The following is a 13,064-nucleotide window of genomic DNA, read 5'->3' on the forward strand; positions in this document are numbered from 1 at the left end:
AACAAAAAACATTCACGTAAAATCTTATTGCCACTGAACCTCAACAACAGGAAAATAAAAATAATGAAAACCCAAGCCAAGATTTGAGGATAAATAAAAGTTCAACCCACTTTCTTCATTTCATTTGTTGCTATGAAAAGAATACTTCAAGAGCAATTTCAAGTGAAAATGGTTGTAAACATTCCTCAGAAAAAATACTTCAAGAAAATATAGGATAATTAAGGCCCCTCACTGGTCACTTGTAGGTGAAATCTGATCCTTACATCTTTAATGATCACTACTAAAAACAAAATTAGCAGAGGCTAGAAAACAGGAACTTCTAGACAGAGGAAGGGGAAAACAGATGTGGAAAGAGATACATAGGTATAAGTAAGATTTAAACTTCTTTGCCTTCCTGGTGCCTCTTGACATTTATCCTCATTTTCATTATTATTCTATGGCACTTCACAAAGGTGTTCACTAATAATTTTCTCCTGGTTTCATTACAGATATAGTTTCGTTGGAGAATGTCTAAGAGTACTGAACATCACTGAACACTGGTGGTGATAGAGGGAGAATCTCTATCCTTTACATTATATTTATCTGCAGTCAGAATTAAGTTTGAACCCCTTGTTTAGATTTTCCAAACTTCTATGTAGATAAACTTTGTCTGAATATTGTCATGAAAGCCTTGACTAATAAGAAATACTACCAAGAACTCAAAAGAAGTCTTGTTACTCATAATTCACCGATGAAAGTAGGTAGAGAATTCTGAATTTGGTTTCACAATCATCTGAAGGATAGAAGCCTGGAAGAGGTACGCAATGCAGTCTTGAAAGAGCTACAATTTAAGACTGGGTTGGTGGAGTGCAAGATAGGGCAAATAGTGACTATGGAAGGAAACTTATCTTTACTGTATGCCCAGCAACAGTTCTGAGTGGAAAAAATACATAATTACTTTTCTTATTTGAGCAGTCGACGTATTAGTATGTTAAGCAACTATCCACAAAGACATCTTGCATGTTATGCTATTATACACTTCCCTAAGCACTTACGTTGTTTACTGCCAAAGGCAGAATAAAGAACCTAAGATCTGAACCTCACAGGCTATTCCCACATGATAACATGCTTCAGGTATACTGTTTTTTTAGCTTGTCTGTGCACTTTAAACAACTGTGAATCCTTTGACTTTTTTCCATCATATTATAAACATGAGGCAAGCATAAACCTATTACTATTATTCTTATCCAGGTGAAAGAACCCACAAGCATTTTGTTTACCAGTTTCTCTACCTTGAAGGAATGTCATTTTCAAAAGGAGTCAGGGAAGAGGGCTGCACTTAATCAATTCCATACCTTATACATATAGGCAATATAAGAGACACCTCCCTGCCCAAGGCTGTGGTAACCAAATACTTGAATTTTATCCTATTTAATTTGCAGCTCTTAAAAAGGCAACACAGTATCCATAGCAAACATGAGCTTATGAGAACAGAAAGTCAAAGCAACATTTTTTTACTTCAAAGTATTTCAAAAATTCACTATCCTGTCCTTTCCTCTTAGGACTGCTGAATGTCTATTCAGCACAAGACTCCCAACAAATTACCATATTCTTCCAAGATACAGGAAAGTAGAACCATCCCTCGATCTCCAGAAACTTATCTCAGAGCCCATGCATTCTCCTAGCCACATATTTAAAATACAACACATTTGTTTGGGGATGATGTTAATGGTCCAATGAATTACTTCAAAGCAATTTACATTCAACTATAACTGTAGTGATCAGGACACAAAAAAAATAAAATAAATTTAAGTCTCGGAAATATCAGCCTAAATTCTAAAATGTCAAGGCACTTCAGTTTCATGCTTAATTTATATATTTTTGAGCTATCCTCTCCCCCCAGTTGCTGCTTTCTGAATTTTCACTTCTGTGTTTGAGTCTACGTACTTAACTAACTACCACTCCATGTTAAATTACTTGCCTGCCTGTTTAGGACATTTAGAAAATTATTTATGTGGGCTCCTCATAGTTTCTCTACAGCTACAGACCTCATTTGCATCACCACCAGTTTCACATTCAGAACAGCAGCATAGCTTCACCTCTTTTAGCTCTAAACAGGGCAGGATTACAACAGACTTTCCACTGCATGTAAATAGCTTCCCCCTCTTCTTAGTTTTCTTGCATCTCAAAAAAGGCCAGACTACCCTCCATAATCGTCACATGCAGTGTACCTGTGGTTGCCTATAACACAACATACTTGGAGAAGCTGCCATGAGTAGACCTCACCATCAGTGTTCTATAACCACCACTTGATACTGTGCTGCTCCACTATCCATCAATTTGCACACAGAGAGCAATAGCACATGGAGCGTAAAATTCCCTAGATGGTAGTCTCATTTCTAACACAGCTCTACCTCTTTCTAGGTAAAATAACCAACACTGCTAACAGCTGTAAATCATTTGGAGACACCAAAAGATTCACTATAACACATACAAGGAGTTTCAGGATAGCAAAGCTCAAGTTACTCATCCACAGAGGTACATTGCATCTTCCTCTTTGTGCTCTACAGAAATACCTTGGTAAAAGGGACACTATTCAGACACGATTCAATCTAAGCAGCTAGTTCTTCTGACTCAAATTTGAAAACTTCACATGAAGGCCTCCTCCTACTCCTCCACTCCAATGTAACCTCATACCAGGCACTCTTGAGTAGGACTGTACAGATGTGCTGTTGATAAATTGCACCATGGATATCACACAATGTCAGCTTTACATTAATCTCTACCACTGTGATCCACATCTTATACTTAGGAATTCAAATATTCAGGTCACATATAACAACTTCACACTATTTCTCTTTCACCTGCCAGGACTATAAACTAATTAGCCACAGCAGCTCAAAACTGGTGTGATTATACTTAGCATTGCACATTTTATTTCTTTTATAGATGGAGAATGACACACTGACACCTGTAGCTACCAAGATCCTAGACAAGGTTCAAATTAGTTTCTCACAAGAGAAGACAAAAGGATGGAATTCTCATATACTGAATCAGTAGTGGGTCATCTTCATAAAGGACACAGTAATGAATATATGTTTAACCATAAAATAATGAACAGCTATCTTTAAAAGCTTCACCACATCCACAGTGGAACTCTGACATTCCCTGACCTTCTCCAATTTTAACTGTTTAACACTTACACTAATATAATTTTCCTTCCTACTTGCTTAGATCTTAAAGGACATTTCAAGTGCTGCATGTTATGATTTAAAAGGTCTTAAGTCAAACTTTGAATTTCCCCAAGTGTACTTATGGTGCAGATGGACTAGGAATGATGAATAAAAGTTTTTATTAGCCATACCCACACTATAAAATTCCTAAAAGATTATACTTGCAATTTGACATATTTTCCCCAAACAGCAATATCAACTGGTGTTCAAATAATGCCACGATTTTGTTAACATTGTGTTGAAAGCTTAACTTACAAAGTGCCTTGAAGATGCAGGTTATACTACTACCTACGTCTATAATGGAGTTGCATTATATCTTAGATGAGACCTTTTACAAGAAGAGTTTTGAAGCAAAAGTTTTCTACACTGGGAATAACACTGCATTAAAGTTTTAAACTTAGCATTAAAGTTCTTAATAATTACAAAACTGCCATTTACAAAAATGCTATTAGGAACAAAGAAAAGAGTAGGAAGAAGTCACAAGAATTTCTGATACATAAACTTCAGCCACTGTTCAGTTCTTGCAATTATTTTGTTGGCAGGCTCTCCCACCTCCATACTTGAGGGTTTTATATTTGCAGAGGATTTGGGAGTTTTGTTAACTGTATTAAATCTCACCCAAAAGTTGACCAATTTACAAACCTCTGAAAAAAATAAAATGTATAGGAATTCACTTGAGGTTTGTTAATAGTTCAACAGCTACCTTCTTCACTGACAGTACTCGCACTGAGTATTTTCCATAATATTTAAGCTTTCACTGGTTAACTGTATATGGTATGCAATGCTTCACAGATGAAAAAAAAAACAACCTGCCACATGGGGATTGCGAAACACTGAGTACCAGTTACTTCAGCCAGAAGGTAGCATGACAGTGAAACAGAGCAGAGGAAGAGAGCTGCTTTTGCCCTCTTTACATGACCTAACATAAGCACCTGGATTACTTGGAAAAGGAGGACAAGCATGGCTAGCCTCAGATGAGGAATTCATAGTAACAAAAGAAGTCAGACAAAAAAGCTTTGAGACTGGAACAGAGGCAGGCTGGAAAGGTGAGGGTATACAGGGTATAAGGGTTTTTAAGAAATGTTAGATGGCCCACCACATATTAGAATTTGAACACAGGATTTTCAAGTCTCAGCAATTTTCTTTTATCAGAGCAACTGATGGCAATTAAAAAGATACCTAGCAATTAACCGACCACTACCCCTAATTACAGCACACCTGGTTTTCTTGAACCAAACTATGAAAGTTGAAACTCTTCTGAGAGTCTGTGCACAGAAGAATATAGTTACTGTGGGGGAATTTATTTCTATCTGTTTTTTGAAACAATTTTGGAAAATATTAAAAGCTGCAAAGTCAGGCAGTCGAAAGTGACAGAATTAAACACTCAAGACTGGCCAACTGCTTGAAGAAGTCGCTGCCTTAGATCACTTTCCTTATTAGAATGTCTATCCCATAGTATTAATGTGCTTTGAGAATTAATTAGGGTTTTTATAAAGGGTATTTGTCTGCAATAAATGAGATATTGTTCTTAATATTAGAAAAACAAAAATTAACAAATGTTGCCCTGGAAAACAGAATCATCTCCTCTTCTACTGAAACTTCTGAATGACAACAGACATGTCATCTAAACCAAGTATTTCACCAGGCAGCATGAATTAATCTCTGGTTCTCCACTTGACTTAGTAGAAACCTGAAGTCAGAAGTGCAGAAAATCTGAACTACAAATGAGGTCAAGATGATGATGTTCTGCACATGCATCCTGGAGGAGGGACACTGGGAAGACAGGAATCTAGAGTCTAGCTTTTAAAAATGAAGAATAAAATAAGCCAGTTCTTCCTTTCATACATCTTCACCCTGTCCTCTCCCAGATTTCTCTTACCTAGGCTTTTCGTTTGCTTTTATCAGATTTATTTTCTCCTTCCTTCATTCTTTTTAACTTTGTATGCATCCTAGCCCAGATATAAATTAATTTAGAGATAAAATAACTTCATCTTTGTAAGGTGAGCACAAAGATAAAAATTGCTATCATTTTCTTTGAGGGGGAAATCAGCATTATTATAAAATAATTTTGGTTTTACAGTAGGAAGTCTGATAGTACTTTCATGAAAAAGTCTTCATAAATCCAAAACTATAATGCAGATCTAAGAATGTCTGTGATCCAGTGCAAAGCTAATGGTCTTTTGATCATACCCATAAAATAACTAGTTCGAAGTAGAGATTTACAAAATAATGTTTGGGCGTGACAACATCCTTTTCAAGTTTAATCATTGCTGTTCTTTATACTTCAGAATATGATTCCAGGTTTAATATTTTCTGCTTGAAAATTACAATAAAACTCAATCAAGGTGCAAAAATCAAGCAGGCAAAAATAAAAATGTCAGCTCTACAGTAAAGAACCGACACTAAAACAAGTTATCACCACACCAGGGAAAGAACACTTATTCACCAGTCCTTCCCCTTTTCTCCTCCCAGAAAATGTAAGAAAAACAGAAAGGAATTGAAATGTTTTAAACCATATTATTCAAAGACTTCAATAATTTAGTTCAAGACTTAAGGACAAAAATAAATATATTGGCAATGTACTTCAGAAACATATGTAATTAAGAAATGTGGAAGCTCACATTACATACATAGAGGATAAAAGTTTTTAAAAGTGCAAGTCAAAAGAGAAAAACAAAATCTTTTTATGCATGTAATATTAAAATACTCCTCAACTGAAGATCTAAACTTTTAGAGAGAGCCTAAATTCTTCAAAAGAGCTTTGTGTTAGCACAACTAAATAGTGATACTCAGACTGGGAGGCACAGTTTATGTAGCACAAGTTACTGTTGAGCAAGGAAGGTAACACCCTTTGTTCTAAGTCTGAAAAATAATTTCCCCGTTGTAATGTTAAAATAGAAGACAAAAACTCCCAGAAGATTGTATTACACAGTAGAGAAAGAAAAACAACCACACACCCAAATAACAAACATTCCTTTAACCTAGATCACTACTGTAGAATGAGCCAGGACTTGTTTTCTTGCACACACACAAGCAGTCCGTGACAAACTGCGTAAGAAAATAATCTCCATTACCACTAACTTAGAATCGCTAAGAGAAAAGCAAGTCTTAATCACCTGAAAGGCTATTTTTGCCTCACTTTTGCATACTGTCAAAGACAGCAAGTTGTTAGCCCATGAGCTGGACACTAAGATGCTAGCATGATACAGATAAATGTGTCACACTTAAAGATGGCTATAAGGGTTAAAGCTGAAAAAAACCAAACCTTACCTTTCCATCCCCAACAGTTTTATCACATAAAAATACATGAGAACATTATGCACAGTAAAGGAAATTTCTGAATCCTCACTGCTTTTTAAATAAAAAATGTTGAGAGGAGCAACTTTAAACAGCACGCATCATCTAATCTTAAGTCTTCAAATGCTGAAAAAGTAGGTTTTTTTTAAACTATTTTTCAAACAAACTATTGAATGAAAAGGAACTATAAAATCCTGCCATATTAATTTGGAAGAAAGAAAAAAGCTACCTCAAAAATAGTTTGAGAAGCAGTACTATGATCAGAGTTCTGTCCCAAAATTGGAGGACCTGAAGAATTACAACTTAGTGCACATAACCTTTTGGAGATGCTCAGGTTGTAAGTTTACTGTATTACAAGAGACTGCTTCTCATGACAGCTTTGGACTAAGTCATAGTTTCAGGACATCCTTTGGTAACATTTAAAAAAACCCAGAAAGCAAGCTGTACTTCAACTCATTTAAATAGTAACAGTAACTGGAATAGAGTAATTAACCTATGAAATAGCTTGTAAAGCTTACAGAATTTCAACTGATGTGGTTTGAGGGGTGCAGAAGGGAAAGATTGTTTCAATACCTTGTCTTCCCTCATCATTGGTAAACAAACCAGCATCACTGCTGCTCAGACTGCTGGATTCACTGTAATAAGAGAAAGAAAGAAACAGATCAAAAGAACAATTGATCTTTCAGTTGTAAAATCTTAAGGAGATTAGGCTGTGCTCAAATTGAACTTAAGCCCAACAAAGATCGAAAGAAAATAGGATGATTTTTTTTTTTTTTTTTAATCAAACTGCAGATATCGTTCCATTAACTACAAAGCATATTATTTTTGGCACATAAAACCACAGGAATCTAATGGTACTCTGACAGTAAGCCAGATGTGACTGCAACGAGGTGCTGACACAATTGATGCATTTTATTATCTGCTTCCATCAAATGCTCACTGCTCCCTTTTTATGCTGTGCAATTCAGTTTGATCCTGGAACATCACGGCTCAATAAAATAGGAAAAGTCTCAGTCAAAAGCAGCCTAAGCCTTCTAGTTCCATTAACTACAAAGCATATTATTTTTGGCACATAAAACCACAGGAATCTAATGGTACTCTGACAGTAAGCCAGATGTGACTGCAACGAGGTGCTGACACAATTGATGCATTTTATTATCTGCTTCCATCAAATGCTCACTGCTCCCTTTTTATGCTGTGCAATTCAGTTTGATCCTGGAACATCACGGCTCAATAAAATAGGAAAAGTCTCAGTCAAAAGCAGCCTAAGCCTTCCTTCAACATGTGAAATGTCGGAGTCTGAAAATCGAATTACCTTTCTAAACATCATTTGCAAATACTCTGGAAAAGACACTGCTAAAGGTTTCACAACTTGGAGAAAAAGAAACATTTGTGCCAAAGGTAGCCAATTAAATAAAAATAAAGGTCACCCTGAAGAAAAGTATGATCAATGATTGTAACAGCAAGAAAAAAACCAAAACAAGGTACATTTTACTTTTCTATTATGTCTATCGTGGCCTTAAAATTAGAACATATGACATGCATATACTTCTCTCTAAATTAAAAAACATGAATAGGTAAAGTATTTTGTTCTTTCCTGTACACACATTGTTACAAACAACACCCAGGTGTCTCTAAATAGTAACACAGACTTGTCTTCTAATAACACAGATCACAATTTGGTGAGATTCACACCAAAGAATTTTTGCTAAACTATTTTTTACTTCTTTCCTGAATAGAGTGGCTCTGCTAAGGAATATGCTTACCAAAATTTAAACACATTTTACTTACAGTGGGATGTAGAATAATTAAAAAAAAATAAAATAAATCACTTCAGTTCCCTATGCAAATCCAAGTACAAGTTGCATACAAGCTATTTACAAGAACTTCAGATCTATTTACGTTTCTACATTTATTAATATTAAAACATCCATGCAGTCCTATACTTTAATTCAAATGGCTTAAATTAATTTTATTTATTTTCTAGTAATAAATTAGTTGTATTTTTGTTCCTAAATAACTGGTACAACAAGGAAAATTATTTGCTTTTAGATGTTAATCTCTCACAAAAATAAGCCTGAAATTTTAAGGCTTGCAATATGAATTAGTCTTTCTTTGGGAGGCATCCCAACAGGATTTCAAACAGAATATGGTATCAAGAACCACAGAGCAGTGATTAAAAAAAAAATAAAAAATCATTAGATGTATATATATGCAGCTGTGTTTGAAGATTAAGTTTTCTTAATCTTTGTTGCATCTTCTGCTTAGCCATATTCTTACTGTATAAGCAATAATTATCATGTCTTTTATACATAAGATAATCAGAACAGACTTAAACACTTGCACAATTGCCCTAAGCAGAAGCAAGATGACAGGCAAGTGATGAGAATGGAATCATCTTGCATAGGGGAGACCAACCCTTAAACTTCCCAATGTTGCAAACATTAGTAACTTCTTTCTGGAAAGCATCCCATCCTCACTTTAATTACAACATAGATGGTCCTACTGTCCTCACATTGTGCACACTTTTGCATCATACATATCTCAAAGAAAAAAATATTCTTTTCTCATAGATTCTTGCTGTCCATTTACTTTTAAAAATTAAAGTTTGGAAATCCTTTCAGTCCTAGCATGTCAGCCACTTTCCCCACCGAAATTTCCGATTCTGAGAACAGTCCCACCATTTTTCTGTTTTTTAAAAATAAGACATTTTAATTGTGCAATAATTCTTACCAAAGGACTAGCCACTTCATGAAAATACAACCACTTGAAATTTTCAAAGTTACATATAAAAATGTTTTATTTTAAAATAATCAAATCACATCACTGGCATATCCATGGCAGCCATTGTGTTCATTCTCATTGGGCCACAGTCAAATAGAACAGGGATTACAGCTGAGATAACTGCTACATGGCAGTCATTTCATGGAATAAATTAAAAACCTCTGGAATTAGTATATTAATATCCAAGTACATTAAAGTTATGACAATTTATTTCTATTTTTAATATAATTTTGTACTGTATATTGCTAATCCTTCTGCTTTGTAATGGGAATTCCTCTCCCAGCCAGACTTCCAGGAAAAAGAAAAAACCACCAGATTCATTTAGTCCTATAAAATAGGATTTTCAAGAAAAACTTGGAAGTAACAGCTCTGCTATCTAAAAAACTTCACAGCTTTATTTATGTATTTAAGAAATCAAAGAAGACTTTTTTTGTGTGTGTGTGATTAGTTATCATTACTAGCAAACTGTCCCATACCTTGGTTTCACAAGGACTTGTGGCCTTTGTTTACTAACCAACTCTGTCCCTGAGAACCAACCAGCCACTCTTTTCACACTGACTGGGAGGCTGGTGGATGAACATATCCAAGTTCCACTGCTGCTCTCTTTCAAAGGGGGCAATTTATTTTTCTCTCTATTTAAAATGCTAACAATTGTCAAAGCTTGCAGGAATTAACTATAATCCAGAATTACAAGCGTTGCCAGATTTGGCTGAAACTGGCCACTGAGTTAAGCTTTAATGATAAGAGACAATGAGCAAAGGACAGGCTCTGATCATGGAATTTATTTTTGGGATCATTTAGATGCTGACATTTGAAAAGCTTGAAGACTTCCAATACTACTTTAGAATCCTGCACTTAAAAAAAGGGTTATTGCCGTGTATGGTGTGTGAACACACACAGATAAAAGATTGCAAAAGTAGCGTCACTCAGGAATTTTAACGTGCACTTCAAATATATATGTTATGTTATTTTAAAGAAAATTCATGTATACATTGAAAACTTCTACTTTTTACTTTTGCCCTTCTGACAAGTGTTGAAACAGGCGTCTTATCCAAAATGCTTTACGAGCTCTCCATATCTTGTGCAAATTACAAATGGTGTTCCCTTTTAAAATCTCAGCTTTTACTTTTAAAACTTACTCTTAGAAACAGAGTCTATTGGTTGTTTTTGATTCTTCTGGCTAAATGATCTCAAACAAAGCAGTTAGTTAAACGAATTAAAATTATTCACATACAAAACATTCAGATACAGAACGTACCTGAGAGGCTTAAATGTGGTGGATTTTTTACCAAATTTTGAAATACATATTTTGTAATTCAGTGGTTCCCAAATCTTGGGGTACAGGTGACCACTGCATGAAATTTTGTAGAATGACAGGCCATCACTCAACCATGTGCATGAACAGAAAAAAATATTAAGATGAGAATGGTTTTTAAGGCCATTTTTTGGGGCCAAACATTTGAAGAACAATTTGAAAAATAACAGCATTTGATATAAGAAAATATTAAACATTTTGAAGAGGAAGATGAATTTTCAAACCAATAGTTTGTTTTGTGAAAAAAAATATTCAGACCAACCTGGAAGCATCACAGTTTTGGGAGACTACAAGAGGATTTTCATATTGATCTGTCTTCTGTCCACCCAAAAATTAGCTACAGAATTTTTGAGTTGCATAAGTGTTATCCTTTTAACACAACAAAATATTTTATAAATAAAAAAGGTGATGAGTAAATGGACATATTATAAACTACACAACGATTCCTATCTCCAAGGAAATTTTTAACCATCTGTCTTTAGCTGCCAAACTTAGGGGAAGAAATTCCCAGTAGGAAAGAGGAGGGAAGTTTCCTAAAGGCTTCCTTATAGCACACACTCCTGTCTTGCATGTCAGAGCGAGACATCTAAAGCTTCACTGGCTGCCCTGAAGTACTGCTTTTGCTCTAGTAATTGAGATGCTCAGAACAATCTTGAACTCAGGATTCATTGAGCTCTTTCAGCTGATTATTGTCTGCAGCTGTGGGACAAAATTAGTACATAATAAAAAGACTTAGAAGTTTTCTGACAATAACTGGAGTTAGCCATTTACCAATACTGCTGTTACTACAGTAATCAATTCATCTGCTCTGGTAAAAACCCCTTTTCCATCTACATCTCAATTCTACCTCTTCAGTAAGGAAGAAGTTTAACAGTTTATAGATAAAATGCCTACAACAAAACCCCAACAACCCAAAGACATTAGTGCTGTCAAGCAACTGACCAAAATTGTGTTTTAATACGAGTCTTTCTTGTTGACAGTTCTGCATTTAGAACCAGACACATGGGGTAAACATAATCAAGCTTACCAGGCCCTGCAGGTTAACATCCCCTGTGTGTGGTGGAAAAATGGCTTACACCTTACCGCCTTAGTGTGTTGTCAAAACAGTACTTTGGAAACAATTACCATTGTAGTACGACTGCTGTCTGGAATGGATGGATGAGGTGTACTGCCAAAGGGCCATCATTCCCCCATTTTTCTAATGGTAAGCTCAGGTGTTTCTGAACTGTAAATTGGTTTTTGCATTTCTTAAACGATGCATATCCTTGGCAACCTGCAGACTTTTTATGCCCACATCACATAAGAACACATTGTCTAAATGGTGGCTCTAAACACTGACATCTTTTCTGATTAATAGAAATAACAATCAAATCACTAATGTCTAGAAATTTAAAAAAAAATAATATTTTTTGTCCAAGACCTGTCACCAGTTGAAATAGCTAGAAAAAAACTTCATTATTTGTATATTCTGTCATTCTTAATGTTGAAAGGATTAGAATGTGTTTAAAGAAACTGTTTTCTTGGTTATTCTTTTGTTACATGACTATTATATTCTGAATTCCTTAACCTAAGCGACTAAAAAAATAGTGGACTCAAAAACAATATTAAGACTAACTTGCTAAAACAAATACTGATATTTAATTCCAGAGTTAAAATGCTAGGATAAAGAAAAATCCAAAGATTCCCAATACAAGTAACAGTAACAAAAGCAAACATCCAAAGTTTTTGTAAAAAGGAAGAGAAAGGATAACCTGTCACTCATGTTCTCATCTGAGCCCTTTTGCTCCTCATATTCCATTTTGTCCTTATTTGCTTGGTTCAGTTCTTCATTTTCTATAACTACTCCTTCATCCAAGATTTCTGGTCCTTGTCGAGATGCAGCTACTTTTCTTTTTTTCACTTTGCTCTTGGAGAACTCTTGGTGTTGGTATGATTTATTGTCATTGTCCATGTCTTGATCTCTGCTGTTATCCTGCTGTTGAGTTATTGTCAGTGCATTAGAGACTTCTGATGGCAGATCTATTGCCATCCGTTTTACCTTTCTTCTCCTGCGCAAAGTTCTGTTTCCCAAACTGTCAACAGTCAAATCTGGTTCATGCCATAGAGGTCTTTTGCCTCTCATGTTATTTAAGTTTGAGGAAGGCCTACGTTTAGCAACTAGCAACTGGTCATCAGAGTCACTGTGGTCTTTCTTATTAGCATGATTCTCCCTGTAGTCTTTGTTTGATTCTTCTAAACTGGAATCAGAACCTTCACTTAAGCAGTGACCAGTTTCCCAAGGATGATGGGTGGTAAATGAACGTCTTTTTCGTCCCCTCCTTTTCCTTGCCTGTCGCTTTAGAAGGCAAGACACACTTCGAGAATGATCTCCAGTATCAGCAAAACCCCCTCTGGCTTGCTCTGAACTTTCTTCCAATGCTGAGACTAGATCGTGAACCAGCTCCTCCATAGTCCTG

General features: G+C 35.5%; 1 protein-coding gene across 2 annotated transcripts in view; it reads right to left on the minus strand.

Annotated features, from left to right (window-relative positions):
• The window catches only part of GPATCH2 (G patch domain containing 2), a 109,433-nt gene extending 96,376 nt beyond the window's left edge, over positions 1–13,057 (minus strand). For both annotated transcript variants that reach the window (XM_009994743.1, XM_009994742.1), the window contains exons 1-2: positions 12,360–13,057; positions 7,083–7,144 (exon numbers count right to left, since the gene is read on the minus strand). In XM_009994743.1, the coding sequence (XP_009993045.1) occupies positions 7,083–7,144; positions 12,360–13,057 (760 nt within the window). The remainder of the gene's footprint in view (positions 1–7,082; positions 7,145–12,359) is intronic.
• Positions 13,058–13,064: the final 7 nt, after the last annotated feature.

Source organism: Chaetura pelagica, unplaced genomic scaffold (genome assembly GCF_000747805.2).
Source record: "Chaetura pelagica isolate M959 unplaced genomic scaffold, ChaPel_1.0 scaffold2, whole genome shotgun sequence".
Classification (NCBI taxonomy): domain Eukaryota; kingdom Metazoa; phylum Chordata; class Aves; order Apodiformes; family Apodidae; genus Chaetura; species Chaetura pelagica.